This window comes from Cryptotermes secundus, unplaced genomic scaffold (genome assembly GCF_002891405.2).
Source record: "Cryptotermes secundus unplaced genomic scaffold, Csec_1.0 scaffold234, whole genome shotgun sequence".
NCBI lineage: Eukaryota > Metazoa > Arthropoda > Insecta > Blattodea > Kalotermitidae > Cryptotermes > Cryptotermes secundus.
This window is the reverse complement of record NW_019725843.1, coordinates 1,428,293-1,447,138: the sequence shown is the minus strand read 5'-3', so window position 1 is coordinate 1,447,138 and position 18,846 is coordinate 1,428,293. Positions and strand designations below refer to the sequence as shown.

The following is an 18,846-nucleotide window of genomic DNA, read 5'->3' as shown; positions in this document are numbered from 1 at the left end:
GAGACAAATGAGGAGAAGAGGAGGGGTGGGGGGGGGGGAGGTGAAGTGTATATGCATTTCACTGTTAGTGTATGTTTATTTAAATATGGCAGGAACACCGCTGTATTAATTTTCACACTCCAAGTCAATGTGGTTATAACGAAATGTCAGGATAATTGTGACTGGAACTGCATTGGCTGATTTAGAATAAAGGCCAATGCTTACATAAAGGATTACACTCATGGTGATAAACGTAATCTGGAAAAGTCAGGTGCTTCTTTGGATTGGAGCCACTGACAAGATGTACAGCACATGAGGGTCTGAAGCCGTGCCGTGTACCTAACACCAGGCAATCTCCAAGTCTGGCATCCATGTTCTTGGAGCCCTTGGAATCTCTTTGATGACTCATCTTGAATGACAGAAGGCTGGTAAGGAGCAAAGGGTTATTATTTCTTTCTTTCTGTGGTGCCCGACATCCTTCAACGTGATGATTTAGTAGCAATTAGAAACAAGCCATAAGCTAACCACAAAGTGAGAGAAACATCTTTAATTGGTTGAAGACGACCTCGGTATCTCTTACCGACAGGCTTGCCATATGCTGCTGCCATTAGTAACCATGACTGATCTACACAGCATCTATATCAAACTTCCTTATCAGCATGTCTCTGCCATTTACTTGGAATCTAATGATGCAGTACTGTAGAGAAAACTTTGCTCTTAGTGTGCATGCATGCGTGTGTATAACATCCAAGAGAAAACATTCCTGCTACTTTCAGTGATGTTTGTAGTTCCTTTCCATGGTACACTTCTCCCTTGGGGGCAACTGATAGGTGCTTGTAGGCAAGACACAACACTTCAGATTGCTATATGAATATTGGTGGGAAAGCCAGATGGAAAGACACCACTGGAAAGACCAAGACGTAGGTGGGTGGACAATATTATAACGGATCTTAGAGAGATAGGATGGAATGGTATGGATTGGATTGATCTGATTCAGGATAGGGACCAGTGGAGGGCGCTTGCGAACACAGTAATGAATCTTCAGGTTCCATAAAATGCTGTGAAGCTCTTGAGTAGCTGCAAAATTGGCAGCTTTTCAAGAAGGGCTCAGTTCCGTGAGTGAGTGAGTCAGTGCTACTATGGGGCTGTCTGTCGATTTCAACTTAGTGGTAGTGCAATTTGTACTTGAAAGTGTTATGCTAGGACTACAGAACTAGTGAATGTTCTGGTACAGTTGCGTGATGCACATGTAACAAAGGTTAGTTTTCTTACTACACACCTGAACCATGTGTCACATTAATAAGAGGATGACTTGCATGAATGAGTGAATAAGCAATGAGCCTTTATCAGTCCTTATACCATGACCATTAGTGACCTACTGTGCCTCATTCCCTTTTGTTTCCATCCTGCAACAATCCTACACTTCGAACAAAGTGCAGGACGTTACTTAAAGGAACATGTTGGTACTTGCCTGGTTCAATAAAGTGGTGTCGCAGGTGATGAAAACTTAAGTAACACTGTGCCTCACAATCACAAAAGACATGTGGGGCACAGGATAACTTACTTTTCTTGCCATTGGAGTCCACACAACATTTCCGCATTACGTAGCCCTTCTTGTACTCGACAGCGGTGGTAGCATTGGGAATATCAAGGAATGGATTACTGCTGGCAGCAAAGTTTTGTTCGTCCACTGCAGCCTGTTTTGTTTGCTGTTGCAGAACTGAACCACATTCATCACCTTCATCATCCCTATTAAAAATATTAAATATGACCATCTGTTACAGATAATAAAACATAGAAATAAGTATATAAATGCAGTTCAACTTCAGCTTCATCAGCATTCTTTCCCTTGTACTAGTTGCATTATATTTTGAAACCCATTTTTGTTGATAGACTTCCTCCATTGTGTCTGGCGTGTGAACGTACAAATAAACATGACTGTGCTACACGCCTTCTTAATCTCCTGGAAAAATATACCAAGTTCTAGCAAGAACTTATTTCCTTCAACATCCTTAGTGGAAGGCTAGGAGGCATTATAAATTAATAATTATTCATATTACCCATCTACAATAAACTCTTGCCTGCTGCAGGCATTATGTTCTTAGAGAACAGTGTATTAGATAAATTCATAGTGGACAATTTATTATCTCAAAGGTGAAATGGGGATATATTTTAATGTATTTGGGTGGCATGATTACAGATGGGGTTTGGATTGGATGACTGGATTTACTGCACTTATACACTGAACTCCTTACTACATGTAATTACAACGCTATCCCTGATCGGTACACTTTACAGCTCACTGTTACACAAACACACACACACACACTATGATTTTCTGTCTTCACTAGTCATATCCTGACAATGGATTTTAACAGTCTCACTGTAACTACACACTCCAAATGTCACTATACTACAGCACACATGAAGTCTTTCCTGCACAACTGCACTGATGATTCTCAGCTAACTCGCTTCCATCTCTTCTCAGTCAAAGCTTGCAGAGCTCAACAGCACACAGCATTCAACTCTCAGTTGGCCTAGCATGCTTGTTATATAGCCTCAGGGCTGACCCAACAGGAAACATTGTTTCCTCACATTCCCTCCATTGTTGCTTGCATATTCATTGCAGTGGGAACGTGTTTACAGAGTCACTGCCTAGATGAATGTTTACTCTCGTTCCACTATTCTGGCTTTCAGGAATTGGCAGTTTGAAGCCTCCCATTAACACCAATATACATAGGTAAGCTCAAGAAAATTTATACAATCTATAAAACAAAACTTCACTGAAGTTAACATGCCAGAGCAGAAGTGACATTAAGACCGTGTGGGTAGTGTGAAGGAGAAATATGCAGGAGATTTGGAGAGATTAGGTCAAAATATTAGAGTCCATATTGGAATCCTGCATATATTCAAACTACCTGCACTTAGCAAATAGTTGTTCACATTTGTTTTTGCATGTATAAACAAATTCACATTGGATGAATATGCACTGGACAAGGGTTTACTGTAATTCTGAGCATCACTTTCATAACACAGGCTCTCACCAGATCAAAGTTATTACACACAACCTCAAAGATTTATTATTTCATACAAAATTTGCAGGTATGTTTTTGATCAATACTGATATAAAATTTCACATGTATCACAAAGGCCTGTTTAGCTATTACTGTCAAACAGCTAAATCTCGTTTCATGATGCCATCATGTTTTTTCATGCTACAGAAAATGGCGTTAAGATTTGCATCATATTTAAGATTTCAAAATCCTATATTAAGAGACATTGGTTCTAACAGCATGTTAGTAATTTGCACAATTATCATGTTTGTATTAGTAATGAGAGCGACTTGAAAGAGTACAACACGTGACAACTCTCAATGTCATGATCTACACACCAAGTTTCACAAAAATCAATACAGTGGTTCAAAATTTCAATATTATAGGGTGACGAGCCATTTAACTGTCAAACCCTGCTAGACAGGTAAAGTTGCTTGGCAGTAAATGCAGCTGCACACAATATTCCACAGTACTTTCCTCAAATTACTAATAACAACAGAAATATTTAATGTGAAAGCCAATTCCTTCCTCTACACATCAGTATGCCAAATGTGATGTCATCTGTTTACAGAAATGCTGTACTAATTGACTATCTAGTCAATCTCCTTGGCTATGGTATATGTAACACAAATATACTATGCAAATTCAGTCAGTATATGGCATGTGAAGGGTTAACACAGCTTTCCCCAGTTGAATTTGGCCGCAAATCCCTTTCGAAATTGAGAAATATTTACAGAGCCCATTAAAATTCTTACATATGAACCTTAAGAACTTGACTACAAATAAATAAAAGTAAAAACATATACACATTATGCAAGATTATGAGATCAGCATATTATTTAAATGCACACATTTAAGAACAAAAATTAAGAATGAAGGTTAAAACTAATATACACACATGAAGAAAGTCGTCTTCTGGGTTTAGGCGCCGTGTGTTCTTCATTTTGGCCGACGTTTCGGAGGACCGTATCGCCTCCATCTTCAGTGCAAGTGAATGGTTTGGAATGTAGCTGTAGCTACTGCTCTCTGCATTCCAAGCCATTCACTTGCACTGAAGATGGAGGCGATACGGTCCTCCGAAACGTCGGCCAAAACGAAGAACACACGGCGCCTAAACCAAGAAGACGATTTTCTTCATAGTCATCGCCGTGAAAACCTCAAAACTTACATAATATACACACATATTTGCAATTTTTAATGTGAACAGTGGTTAATTGTTTTTTATTCACATATTTTTCCTATGTTTGGCCTGATATTGGAAAGCTGAATTCTCAAATCTGGTCCCATATGTAGACTATTTCTGTATTTTGTTTTTCTTTCATAATCCAGTTTCACACTAGTTTTGCTGATTTGCACATCTTGATAAAGAGGCAAACACACACATTAGTTTAATAATTCCTTCTTTGAGAGTGACATTTCTAATCTATGAAAGTTCCTAAATGAAAATTATTTTAAGGGAAGTTTGTAATAACATGTATTTTTTGTGATATATTTTAATAAAATTTTCTCGTGGTGAGAATTTTCACATTGCAGAACCCTGGGGTTCTGCAGAACACCATTTGAGAAACAGTAAGTTAATGCATATAAGGATATGACAGCATAAGCCATTTTTTCCTTATGAAATAAGAAAGCTAAGCTGAAAATTACAATATCGCTGTTGACACTGCAACTGAATGTTCCTTGGGGCACAAAACATCCGTGATATGACATCAATAAGACCAACTTACAGTGCCCATTCCAGAGGATAGACCTTGATAGCCTGGTAAAGTTGTTTCAGCACCTCACGGGGAAAATTGTCACCATCATTCAACTCTGCCAGATTTTCTATGAATTCTGAGCATGTCATCTTGCGTCCAATATTTTGCCCATGCAGATCAGTGTTCAGAAGCATGATGGCACATGTGAGCGTGTGGACAGCATCTGTGGGGAATCATTAATCAGTATGGCAGACTTACAGTGTGTGTGAGGCCCACAAATCGCATATTACACATCATGCAAAACTATTTCATGAAACTTGAAAGTAAGATGTTCTGGCTGTTACTGGCCAAGAAGCAGCAAGTGCGGAGGTGGGATTCTACTTTAGTTAGCCTCTGGACAACTGTCAATGTACACAGAATTCACAAACATGTTGGAAACAACATATAAGAAGAGTGAAAAACAACAGACACCAAAACAGAAATATACATACCAACATGACATAGTAATATCAGGTTTTATTTTTTTTAAATATATAGAAATTGTGTCTTATTAGCGAAATTTAATGTAAGGTACCTAAATATTTACAGATGATGTGTTATATTTACACACACCAATGGAAAGCATCGCACAGAATGTTGCAAAACAACATAACCAATGCCAAAGCAATAGATACAACTGACATCACCATATTATAACAATAACAGTAACAATTTTACTTGAGATTTATGTCCCAGATATTGAAATATCTCAATTATCCTCATGAGGCTGAGTGGACCCCATTACATGTGCTCATCATAAGCAATAAACAAGATATTCTCAGATGGTAACATGCATTGTAATTTCATACAGAAAATATATCAGGAAAAGGAATCCTACCAAAAAAGTACTTCCATATTTCGATGAAACTGATGTTACAGTTCACTCTTTTGGAAGACGGTATACTCGTATACTCACTTTTCTCTGTATTCAATGAAAGCCAAGTTTAACTTATGAAATTCGAGATTTTTGATACATTAACATACTGAGCTAAGTCAAAAGTATTAATACTTCAAGAAATTTCAGGTTCTCACAGTGGTGGCTATGATGATTGTTGTCTTCTGGGATGACACCATGTAGTTTGGTAGATGAGGTATTAGTATTCTGGAGTAAAGGGTTGCATCGATTTCAGGGTATCCTGCATTTTCCACTGAATAGCTGGCATCTCTCTACCAAACTACATGGTCACAATACTTAATTTACTAGTTCTGTAACCAAAATAGATTGACTGTCTTCACCGCACATTATGCTTCCACACCATGATTTGCATGAAGAATTACCATACCCTACGAATCATGGTTCAAGATAGTACCTTGTGAATTGAAAGTGCCTGGATTACAATCTAGGTAATGTTTTGAGAAGTGAACCAGAACTCGCTCTCTCTCCTGAGTCTCTCCTGTGAGGCTGAACTGTTTGAGGAATTTACGCAGCGCAACATCAAGGGTGTCACCTTCGAAACTGAAGTACTTGAGGTATTCTTCTGCCACCACACGACTGAAGTCATTGCTGAAAAACAAAGCAATTACAGTAAAACTTGGTTATAGCAACATCGGTTTCTGCGACACCTTGTCTATTGCGTCAAATATTCAATGGTACGAACTAATTCCTCATAAAGCAACTGTTTTTATACCTTGCTCAGTACGACATGCACAAATGCATCAACCTCGTATGTAACGTCATTTTCATTCCTGAATTTCTCTGATATCGTGGGAAAGTTCGATGTGTCTGCCCACCCTCACTTTCTCTACTTGCTGACGTGACTGTCCTGGAAGAATACGACCGCGGGCTGCAAGAGGAGCGTGGGTTTTATGCGAAAACAAGGGTGTGGGGTGGGACTGCGTGAATAGTGCAAGAGGACGCGGCAGGTTGTTAACTGCATTCCTTTCCTAGAATCTCGTCTAACAGGACCTCACATTGTCTACTTACCCTATAGTGTTCCTGCCTAAACCCAGAGAAGTGCAGTAGCGAAAACATGGCAATGAAAAGGAAAGTTTTAAGCATTGAAGAGAAAGTTAAAGTGATTCGTGAAATATTGTGTGTATTGTCAGTGAAAAGCGCTGTAATATGTCTTTGATATTACACATTTGGGCAATTCCACGTTAATGTTACGTTAGTCTGTACTTAACTATGTATTTCACTAAAAAATGCAACATTTTAACTCGGTTTTTGGTAGATTTTTACGTGACTAACATAAGGCTACTGTTGAAGTGCCCATTTCGGTTATGACATTCGTTTATAACGACACTATTTTTAGGTCCCTTTGATGACATTATAACCAAGTTCTACTGTACTTACACTAGGGTTAATCTAGGGTAACTAGGGTTAATCATCTAACAGTATAGAATATAAGGTCTGTTAAAAGTAAAAAATGTAAGATAATTTTTGTGGTGTCAAAACTAACACAATCAACCATACAAGAAATATCAGGATTAATTATGTCTGTCCTCATACGTGACTGCATCCAAAATTTTGGACTGAAACGCCCAGTTTTCTTATTTTTCCCAACTATAAGACACAACTAAACATGTAAAATGTGCCTTGATACTAGAGGGTAATATTTTAGGAGGGAAAACCTGTATTACTTATATTTAGAAACAGCTTCAACCTAAGAGGCACATTTGGATTCCATGGGAGCATTTTCTAAGAAAAACAGATGCCTTATGTTAATGACTGTTCAGGGATGTTTCATCCCTGAACAATTATATTAAAACAAACGATTCAAATGAAATTAAAAATTCAACAGCATGTACTGCTGGGACAATTGAATATTTTTAGTTTTTAACTGTAAGATGTATTACCCATTGTGACCACTGTTTGCTTATATATGTCTTACATGCACGTTTCCTATCACCAGATTGTGTGGTAAATTAGCCTAAAAATCAATATCATCACCCACACGTCTGTAGTCCACTCTCTGCTTCATACTCTCCTACTACTCTCAGAAATTCTCATGTTTGGAGTAGCAAAGTTTTCATGTGTGTGATAACTTGGTTGCTAGGTTACTAATTACAGATTCAGGAACTAAGGTTCAGTTTCCAGTACATGCAGGAATTTTTCTCCACACCACCACTCCTTGATCAGATCTAGAACCTAATCACCAGTCTCATGACTCACTGGTAATGGGGGACTTTTTCTGGAGGTAAATAAGCTGAAGCATGCATATGTAACTTACATAAGTGACCACTCCCTTACCTTACAGTACCAAGGTCTATGCCTTCATTGTGTGATGAACAAGAAAGGAAAACTATACGTTTAAACTAACTGCATGCAGCGAAGTAATTGAGAAGCTGACAGTTGCTCAGTAAGTCAAGGAATCTCCCACCTTTTACAGAATCCAAAAGTTCGTTACCATGTTATATGTGATGTTCTCACAGAAGTGACTAAGAAGAGTGCAGTCTTCTGGGTTGTAACATCATGCAAGAAACCAGAAGGAAGTAGGTAGCAAGCAATGGTTGCTTTTCTTACTCCTCAACCCTGGAGATGGGGCAGTATATCCCTCAAAAACATCAGGTTTTCTGAACTACACATCATTAGAAGCCATAAGACCATACTCCTTATTTACTACCATGTTTACATGTACATGCCATGGAGCAATGTATCTTTCTTCATCTTAATTACATGACATGCTTTCAAGGAACTCATCCCTTTCATGAAAAACGTTTTAAAGATATCCTGAAAACTCACTTTTTGCTGAGATGTCTAGAAACATCAGACTTTTTGAAGCCATCAAGCAAAAAAAGTCTCTTGGCAAGGCGAATTGCTGAAGGAATGTCCACTGCCTTCGGGCTGTAGTGGAAACTGTGCAGACTCTCGATGTCACTTTCATCTTCTGATGATAAGGGAGGGGATGTAGCCTTTCCTCCTCCTGACATGGCTGCATGCAGTACTGCATCCTCACTCAATGTTGGCAATTCATCCTCTGATTCACGCAGCTCCTGGTGTTTATAAGGCAACTGCATTCCAGAGTGTTACTCTTGGTTCTCACAAGGTAACTAACTACAGTCAAATATTTTCTTAACATACCTTTAAGTGAACATTTATACACTTGTATTACTGGCAACAGTATAATAAAATGCATTAAAGGATGTCAAGCAGACACAATTTCATATGGAAATCAAATGGATTGTGCTGTGAAACATGTCCTGCTATTAACACCCCTATCACATGAAGAACATGATAGCCTAATTTAATCTGTAACATAATAGCGACTTCCTTTCTTTCCTTAAGACCATAATTTTAGTTTGTTCTATGTTTATTTACAGCCTGTTTTCTTCTGCCCAATGGATACAAAAACAGTCCAAATTTTAATGTGTTGCCTGGAAATCCTATGGGAAGGTCTTGGAAAAAAAAGCCTAAGAACATCAAAATCATAAATTCAATGTACCTAAAGAAGGCCCTGAGAGTTTCAAGCCACACGCCCTCATGTCTAGTCTACTTCCTAGCAAGAGAAAGTCTTCTGATAGAAGATTTAAGATGGAAGCTGCTTCTGCCATACATCAACGCAGCAAACAAATAATAACAAGGCAAAAAAGAGGAAGAAAATATGGTGCGAGTTCCACTCCACAGAAGCTAACATTAACAGAGACTGGATGAAGTCAAACTATGATCACAGAAATTTAGTTAAGCCACAACATATGCGAATCAAAGGGCTACCATTTCCCAAATGAAGCCTGCTGCTGTAAGCCCTGTGATGCAGAATGCAGGAGGTACATCATCAGAGACTGCAACAGAGTACTAATTCACTGATCACTTACTCAGAAGGAAACTAATGTATACTGTGCGCAACTCAATACTTTAATAGTGATCAGTAAGTGTTTTATCATTTGAAGAATACAAACATTTCAGAGATAAGTAGATAAACCATACAAGTATATTTGTACATCCAACTGCCCTATAATATACACAAGACCCATGATATATGTCTGTCCCCAACCTAAATAAGACAAAGATATTAACACAAGGACTTCTCGATATCAAAATTTGGTGTAAAACTCTCATAATCCTTCGATAATCACTGGAAATATGAGTAACTAATTTCACTGACAGAGTCCTGATGAGGTAATTGGATTTTTTTTTTTCAGTTGACCTAATCCTTCCAGCCGCACTAGGCCCTGGGGTTCACACAGCCTCTAACAGAAATGAGTACCAGGAATTAATTAAATAATTTTCCTGGGGAGTAAAGCGCGGCCGGCGGGTAAGGCTGGCAACCTTACCGCCATCTTTGAGCTGATTGTCTAGATAATGTGGGACCCTCAACGTCTCACAACCCTATGGGCCTTCACGGCCTGGTACAGGGCTAGCTTTACTTTTACTTACAGTGAATACACATCCCACCCACTGATCCTAATCTGAGCCAGATACAGTCCATGTTACAGCGCCCTATTTCTTAAGACCTATTTTTACACTATCACCCTTCACGTTTTCTACTAAAATTCTGTGTGCATTGTTCATCTCTTTCATGCATACTACAGGCTCTCTCCATCATGTTATTACATTTGGTGATGAGTATAAATAATGTAGCTCCTCCCTTTCCTCTAGCCTCTAGTTACTTCCTCCATCTGAAGCAGAAATACGCATCAGAACCCTGTTTCAAACATTCTCAATTTATGTTCTTCCTTTATGGTGAGAGACCAAGCTTTCACATCCATACAAAACAGAAGGTAATGGTATTTTTTTATATTTTAATATTTGTTTTGGATTCGGGAAAAGATGAAAAGTGATTTTTAACTAAAATTTAGCAAGAATTTCTGAAATTTAATATGTTCTTAACTTCTTTGTGAATGTAATTTTGTTACAGTCTTTCCCAAGTAAGTGTAAACTATCAGTTATCTTGTATCCAGGCACCTGGAATTATTATCCAACTTGCACAAATTTGAAACAAAATCGATCACTTTTATAAATTTATTCAAAAACAAATTTGCAAGGCGTATATGTTCTCACAGGCACATAGTTGTTCTCCCAGTTCCCACTGGCAGTGCTACTCATAATCCTCCATTAAGCAGGTGCCGTTATAGCACGGGCTAGTTCAATTCTTCTTAAGTAATTAATAAATTAGTGTTACGACATGTGTGTTTCAGGGAGACAATCCATTCTTACTGTAAACTGTATTCAGTATTACCTGATATCCAACGAGCTCTGGTGCGACATTCCCTGAGCTCTGACTTGAGGGTGATCTCGAAGGTTGTTGAGCAGAGAGTGCACTGTACATCAAATCCGCTTCTCTACTTGCCAGTGGAGGCACAGCCCCCCCTCGATGTGTTCTCCTAGACCCTCTAGGACTAATGGGTGCACTCAGCCCACTGCCGTCCTTATCTGGTCCCTTCACCTGAATAACAATCCTGTGTTCAGCAGAACCTTGCCCAACCATATTACTATGCAGATGCGCACCGTCTGACAAAACAGACGAATTCTGGTTCTTATTGTTATTAAGGTGATGTAATTGCTGGGCATTACTATTATTCATTGCAGTTACTGCTGGAGTCCGATCACTAACTAATAACGTTGAATCACTGTCACTAGGATCACTCACTTCCATCAGATCTCTTGTGCTAAGGATATCTAACGTCTCTTCTTCCTGGAAATCTGGACTTGAGATGTTGGAAATTGCTTCTGATTGGCTCAGATCTCCATTAGGTTGTTGGAGGTATGATATGGAGTCTACTGCAGGTCCAGGTGCTGCTCCAGTGACAAGAAGTGGGATCTTCCGTGAGCTGGAATTACTTGACATTACTGATGAGGATACTGATGTTGGAGAGGCTGGAGACAACGATCTCTGGGGGCTGATACCCTCTGAGGATGTACAGGAAGCAGATCTGGAAGCAGCGGAAGACCCTGACCTGGATGCCACTGAGGAAAGTCCCCCACAGCATGAGTTATCAGAGCCAGAGTTAGAAGGTGATGAGGCAATAGGAGCATTGTACGTCCAGACTATGCGGTCACTGTTACCAGTAGTCCCTGTTGCATCAGCAACCCCTGATGAAGGATGGGCTATATGATTGCTGCTTCCACCACTATCCTGCCTTGTATCCAGCAGTGTGTTAAGGGAAGATGTCACATCCTCATCAATGTCTATATCAACAGCACTCATGGAAGAATCTTTCTGAAACTGGAGATGGTCTTCTGATCGAGATGTTCTCACAAAGCCACTGATTGCGTGGTGATACGGAAACGCAGATGCAGACGATGAACTTTTGGTATCTGGATTTGAGGAAGACGCGGTACAACTTGGCTGGTTACATACACTATTGTCTCGTTTGTTGATGCCAACAGGAGAAGTCCCCGCTGAAGTTGTTCCTCCTGGTGGTGCAGATACCGATTTATAGTGATGATTTCTGTGGCCCATCTCCATCTCGTTTGGGCTTGTTGGTACTGAATTATGATGATGGTGATGATTGTAGCGATGATGGTGGTGGTGATGATACCTTAAACTGTCTACTTTTTTTTGATGCTTGGGTAGTAACCCACAACTTTGTTGAGTTCGGGACAGGTTGAGAATCAAGTCTCCGGTCATCATGAACGCTTCAAACCGAGGAGGACGTGGCCTTGAGAATTTATCACTACCCAAAAGAGGTTCCCACTGAAGTCTTTCACCTTCTTCGAAACTATCGATGGAACTGCCGCCACCTTGTGTTCCTGTAGGAAGAAGTGCTTCAAGCTCTGTACATGCTGCATAACTGCAAGTTCCATTGCTTGTTGTTTGCTGTGGAGATGATGGTGACTGGAATTGGTTGTCTCCCGTGTGACCACTGCTGGTATCTGACAGAGGTGAGGAACTCGACAATAAAGGCTCTTGCTGTTCTTGCTGAGGTTTCCGATTACTAGAAGGCGTAGGTGCTGATGAGACAATACTGTTATTACAAAGGTTTTGATGTTCCCTTGAAATAAATTCAGTTAAGTCCTCCTCTAGGTGTTGAGGTGATGACAAATAGTGACGTACACGTGCTTTTATCACAGGATCTGCATCACATAAGGACAATAATTAGAAATTGAAATAACTAAATGATGAAAGTTTTGACAAACTGTAAAACCTAGATTGTGTTTATATTTTCATCTAAATTTTCATAATATAAGTACTCAATGACATATGGCCTCACAGCACAAGATAAATCAGCTACGAATGTTCTTTACGCTTATTTCGCCTTCCAATTGCGTTTTCCAGTTTGCATGGCAATGGCGAAGAGAGAGATCTGACACTACACGTATTGCTGGAGTTCAACTACTAGCCTGCTGCTGGAAAATTTAGTTAGTTCAAGTGTACTTGAATATCTACATTCTATCCACTTGCGATCTGATAGATAAGAATGAATGTGAAATTAACAAGAACTTTTGGGAAGAACCAGTCGCCTACTTTCCTTGCACTATACTAGAAAGATCTGATACAAGTACAAAGAAGACCTTATCATGTACACATAATTAAGTCAATAAAACAATACAACCTGGGAGGCTCCAGTGTTAGTATTACTGGCGGAAGTGATTTACGAAGCACGCAGCTGATTTACATACCAAGTTTCGTGAAGACTGGTTCGTGAATTCAGGTAATATTAAGGTTATAACCTCCATAATCTGAGAGGCTGCAATGTTGGTGTTACTAATGGAAAGGATTTATGAAATATGCCTCCACGCTGTGGAGGAAGTGCACACAAACCAGGAGCGTATGGCAGTCAAAAACTGAAAGTAGACCACGAACGTGAGGGGCAAGCTGCCGAGAAAAACACCTTCTTACATTTACGAAAATGACGACACCCTGGGTGAGGTGAAATAATATGCAACACAAAATTCTAAAGGATTTTATCTCGTTTTACTTAAAAAGAAGACTACAGCGTGTGATTTTATCACAAATTAAAACAGTGTAACAGTTTTTAACACAGTTTTAGTAAAATAGTTGTAATATAAAACCACCTAAAGATGGCCGTTTTGAGGCCGAAACATGTAGTGTTGAAGTGTAGAATGTAAAAGTGTTGCAATTTTTACAGAAGATAAACAATGGACGCTAATGCTGTCAAAAGTTTAAAGGAACTGCATGAATTTTCAGTACAACGGAATGATTCAGACATGCTTAGTGTAATTTCTCAAGCTAAAAGTATTTATGAAAAGTTAGACAGGCAAGAGAGTAAACTGCGTGCAAAAAAAAACTCTGCTTGAGTTCTGGTAAAATTATAAAAAGTGAGTACTGCAATTATTTTCTGTTCAGTGTATTGTTTGCATGTGTTCAATGATTATGTGAGTATGGTGTTTTATTTTGTCTCAAATATATGCATGTCCTGGACCCTTGAGATTCCGTTTAAGACAGGCTTTACTGTATTATTCTAATTTAGAAGTGAATCCACATGAAACAGATGAAAGCAATTTAATCCCATGTTAGTTTGCACTGACTCAGTACTGAATGGCTTTGGCTGCAGCTGCCTCATCTGATAAAAAGTTTAGAAACCAACCAGAAAGTGTGATCAATGAACATGTAGTGGATAAGATAACGAAGCTTCCTACAGGGGGTGAACAAAATAATGGAAACACTATGAACTTGAGGAATAGAACTGTGTTGATTACACTGAAAGAACTTCAGTTGGCAACACTGAATGTTCTTCTGCGATGGGTGGTACAGTTAAAAGCAATAGGAAGCGGAAAGGAGTAAGGACCCAGGTCGCGATTATCATCACTACATAACGTGGAAGCCGCTTGCTTTCGGTCACAGGTTGGAAGAACAGAAGATGTTGGAACACTGACAAATCTAAATTGTTAAGAGGGCCAGATGACATCTTATTCTGTGTGGAACTAACTACGGACTTGAGGCCGCGCCATAGCTGAAGCGGTTAGTCGCTGGCTTCCCACCGCGGAGGCCCGGGTTCGATCCCGGGTCTGGTCAAGTGGGATTTGTGGTGGACAAAGTGGTGCTGGGGCAGGTTTTCTCCGAGTACTTCGGTTTTCCCTGCCAATCTTCATTCCATCAAATTCTCCATCATCATAATCACCCGGGACAGGCTACAATAGGCCAATCAGTGGCCGCCGTGCCGAGTGGACCCAGTTGGACTCCACGCACCCGCTATGCGAATTTAAATAAAAATTATGGACTGAGCGTAACTGGGCTAGTTCCTCGCAGCTCTCCGGTTTCTTCGCCAATTTATCCATTCTTCAGTGACCAATATCTCTCTCTAGAGTAACCATAAATCAACACAATTTCCCATTGGGAATATCCAAAATGTCACTGTGCTAAATCCAGGACATCTGAAGAATGTTCTCAGCCGCATAATGATCTAGATGTTAGCTCAAGTATGTCTCTTACCCATCGCAGATCTCTATTATAACTTTTATTCTTATTCTACCTTTTTAATCGGCCTTCATGTACATCCACGTCCCCATACGCTTTAAGACATGCTGAAGCATGAACTCAAGGTACCCAGGAAAACGGCGCAACAACCAGGATTCAAACCGAGTACTTCCCGAATACATTGTGGGACTTGTTACAACTGTACTAACCCCATCGTCACCAGTCAACATAAATATATATGAAAGGCAAGGATGTGGTCCTCTTTCCACGTCCCCCATACACCTTGGTAGCACAATGTTTAAGTCGGGAGATTGAACCTTTTATGTAGTTGTGTAAATGTTGGTGTACTTCAAGCAGCTCTGCTGTATGTCACGATATTAGTAAGTGGGTGCAACGTATGCCAGCTGAAGTGTATGCCCCAATACATGTCAGTGGCGAACCCGATATAGCTGAGGATTACTCCCCCCCCCCCCCCAGAACNGAAGCGTGGGTACGGAATTAATTTTGCACACGGCGTTACCAATCAATTTTATCTTATTTGCTTCAGTGCAGATCCTGCACAAAGTTTGTTCACGTAACGGTAAAGGCCATGACATCGGCTATCCCGAATGATATTTTCCGTAAAAGTAAAAGTAAAGCTATCCCGTACCAGGCCCTGAAGACCCATAGGGTTGTGAGACGTTGAGGGTCCCACACTACCCAGACAAGCGGCTCAAAGATGGTAAGATTGTCAGCCTTACGCGCCGGCCGCGCTTTACTTCCCAGGAAAATTATTTAATTAATTCCTGGTACTTCTGTTAGAGACTGAGTGAACCCCAGGAACATAGGGCGGCCGGAAGGATTAGGTTAACTGGGGGGAGGAAAAAGAAACCATTGACATCATAGCTTCCTTCCAAATACTTTACAAATTATAAATAACCGATCGCCCTATTATTTTACGCCGTGGTAGCGTAGATGGTTGAGGGGCTATGCTACAAGCCGGAAGGTCGCGAGTTCAAGTCCCGATGAGGTCACTGGATTTTTTTTTCAATTAACCTAATCCTTCCAGCCGCACTATGGCCCTGGGGTCGACTCAGTCTCTAACAGAAATGAGTACCAAGAATTAAATAATTTTCCTGGGGAGTAAAGCGCGGCCGGCGCGTAAGGCTGACAACCTTACCGCCATCTTTGAGCCGATTGTCTAGATAATGCTGAACCCTCAACGTCTCACAACCCTATGGGCCTTCACGGCCTGGAACAGGGATAACTTTACTTTTTATGATACGATACTTAGAGCGTCATACAATGTTAGCACATCCTGCAATTTCAAAACCCCACAAACGTACCTACCTGTAACTAACTTCATGGAGCTGAGCCTTTCTTGAGAAGCTGAAACCCCTAAGAAAAGATGGGCGGCTCACACTGAAACTTATGTTAAAGGAAGACGGTGTTAGGGTGTGGATTGGATTCAACTGCTTAAAGATATGGTAACGACGAGGAGTCATCTGGGCTGTAGCGGCTCTCTCCGAACTACGAGGCGTTTCACTCCGGATGGCCGTACTCGTCACCGCCATAAACACCTCAGAGCAATTGTAATAAACGTACAAGGCAGGAATTGCTTGACGAAGTAAATGACTATCAGCTTCTCAAGAAGTACTCTGCTCTATGGAGTTTTTTTTTATTGCTAGTGAGGTGGGACTACGTTCCTTGTACTGCGGCAACTTCTGGCCTATTGTACCAGCCCCATATGATAGATGAGGGTGACTGTGGAACAATTGGTGGAATGAAGATTGGCAGGGGAAACCGAAGTACTCGGAGAAAACCTGCCCCAGCGCCACTTTGTCCATCACAAATCCCACTTAACCAGACCCGGGATCGAACCCGGGCCGCCGCGGTGGGAAGCCAGCGACTAACCGCTTGAGTTATGGGCGCGGCCGTGCTCTATGGAGTCAGTTATTTGGAAAGTTCGATTTTTTTTATACATGAGTAAATATTTGTTGTCTGTTTTTAATTTCGTTAATGGCAGAAGTAATCACAAATTATTTGAAGCATAATTAATGAATGAAATTTGACGCACGCCCACATCTACATATGCTTTAGAGACTTTTCACCAGTATCACTGATTCCATGTCACAGCTTCCCTTGAGCAGCTGCCAGTTATTAAGGTTCCCCGATCTATTCCAGCCTCTATGTTCAGTCCTGAGCCACTTAAATTCAATTTATATCCTTATAACCGGTTTCACTAAGAAACATGTTTACTGCGTAAGGCGACTAAAACGGTAACGCTTCTGACATATGCGAGAGATGCCTGGTTCCCTGATTGAAGCTAGCCGCAGCTTCCCTCAGTCCCAGGAGAATTCTGGGATATTACCTCATATGAGACAAATATCGTTTCCTTCCACAACCTTTCCAAGTCATTACATCATCCTACATAGTCTGAGCTTCTGGTAGCGTTTCTAAATAAACCATAAATATATAACTATATAAATAAACTATAATTTTAGTGGTCTAATGGTCAGAGTTCCTGGCTACAGATCCAGAGGTCCGGGTTCGATTCCAGGCGCTACCACATTTTCTGAGAAGTAGTGGGTCTGGAGCGGGGTCCACTCAGCCTCGTGAGGATAACTGAGGAGCTCTTTCATGGAAATGGCGGCCCCGGTCTTGAAAAGCGAAATTAACGGCCGTGGGGATTCGTTGCGCTGACCACGCGACACCCTCTATCCGCTAAAGTTGGCAATAACTTCACCGACAAGCGGTGGTCGCTCGGTCGATGGGTATAGTTCGCTTGCGGACTAAAGCCACAGTTTCCTTTTGTTTTATCCTCACATCTACGTTACGGTCTCATTGTTAATGTTTGTTAATCCCGCGAGTTGTCGTCCGCTTTATTCACGCTAAAAATATGAGTATTTCGGAAATCCGTCGTGAATTATGTATGATTTACAGTCAAAATGTAATAAGTGAAGGAACTGTAAGATAATGGTGTAGAATTTTCAAAGATGGGCGAACAAACGCTCACGATGAAGACCGAAGTTCAAAGTGTCGATAAAAAAAACTGTAAAAACGACGCTTCAAAATTTCAGAATTTCGCCTAATTTCCCACAAAAGTGCGCAGGGCCGAACAGTCAGAACAAAAGGCGTGGAATGCTGACATACGGTGTAGTATTCCTCTATGATAATGCATGTCCGCACACAGCTGCTTACATTCGACCACTGCTGGTGCATTTCAACTGGAGGTTGTTTGACTACCCTCCTTACAGCCCTGATCTCGCTCCGAGCGACCACAACCTGTTCACCTACCCGAAGTACTGGTTGGATTTTCAACAATAATGAGGTCCTGATGGAAGGTGTCAAAAATGGCTGAGCTCACAGGTCGCAGACTTCTCTGACATAGGTACACAAAAAGTTTTTCCCATACAAGTGCCTCAGATACGGCGGTGACTATGTTGAGAAGCAGCTTAAGTATGCATTTTTGTATATAATATTTTCCCTCACTGCTTGTTTTAATAACAGCTCAACGAGGATTACTTCCCGAATAACTCTCGTACTTCTCACTTACCGCATCCGTGATTTATGTCGCGCACTTCTCATTCTTCTTGATATAACAATCCTAACAAAATTAGGCGAATAGTACGTAGAAAGAAGCCTTCCTTTATGTACTTTACGTAATTTACCACATTCCAGTAATACTTCACATCTACCACGTTCGAGTAGCTCATTTTCCTCGTCGCGTTGTATTCAAAATATAACAGACGAGGTCTGTTACATTATCCCGTGGAAAGCATTATATGTAAATCTGAGAAAGCGAATGATTCGCATTAATGGCCATCCGTGCTCTAACAA

General features: G+C 40.5%; 1 protein-coding gene across 2 annotated transcripts in view; it reads right to left on the bottom strand.

The window, feature by feature from the left end:
• The window catches only part of LOC111863643, a 132,780-nt gene that overhangs the window by 18,334 nt on the left and 95,600 nt on the right, over positions 1 to 18,846 (bottom strand). Inside the window, exons 4-8 of one of the 2 annotated variants that reach the window (XM_023850139.1) lie at positions 10,885 to 12,722; positions 8,451 to 8,719; positions 6,079 to 6,272; positions 4,760 to 4,952; positions 1,544 to 1,728 (exon numbers count right to left, since the gene is read on the bottom strand). In XM_023850139.1, coding sequence (XP_023705907.1) covers positions 1,544 to 1,728; positions 4,760 to 4,952; positions 6,079 to 6,272; positions 8,451 to 8,719; positions 10,885 to 12,722 — 2,679 coding nt within the window. The remainder of the gene's footprint in view (positions 1 to 1,543; positions 1,729 to 4,759; positions 4,953 to 6,078; positions 6,273 to 8,450; positions 8,720 to 10,884; positions 12,723 to 18,846) is intronic. The other variant, XM_023850140.1, reaches the window with a different exon arrangement.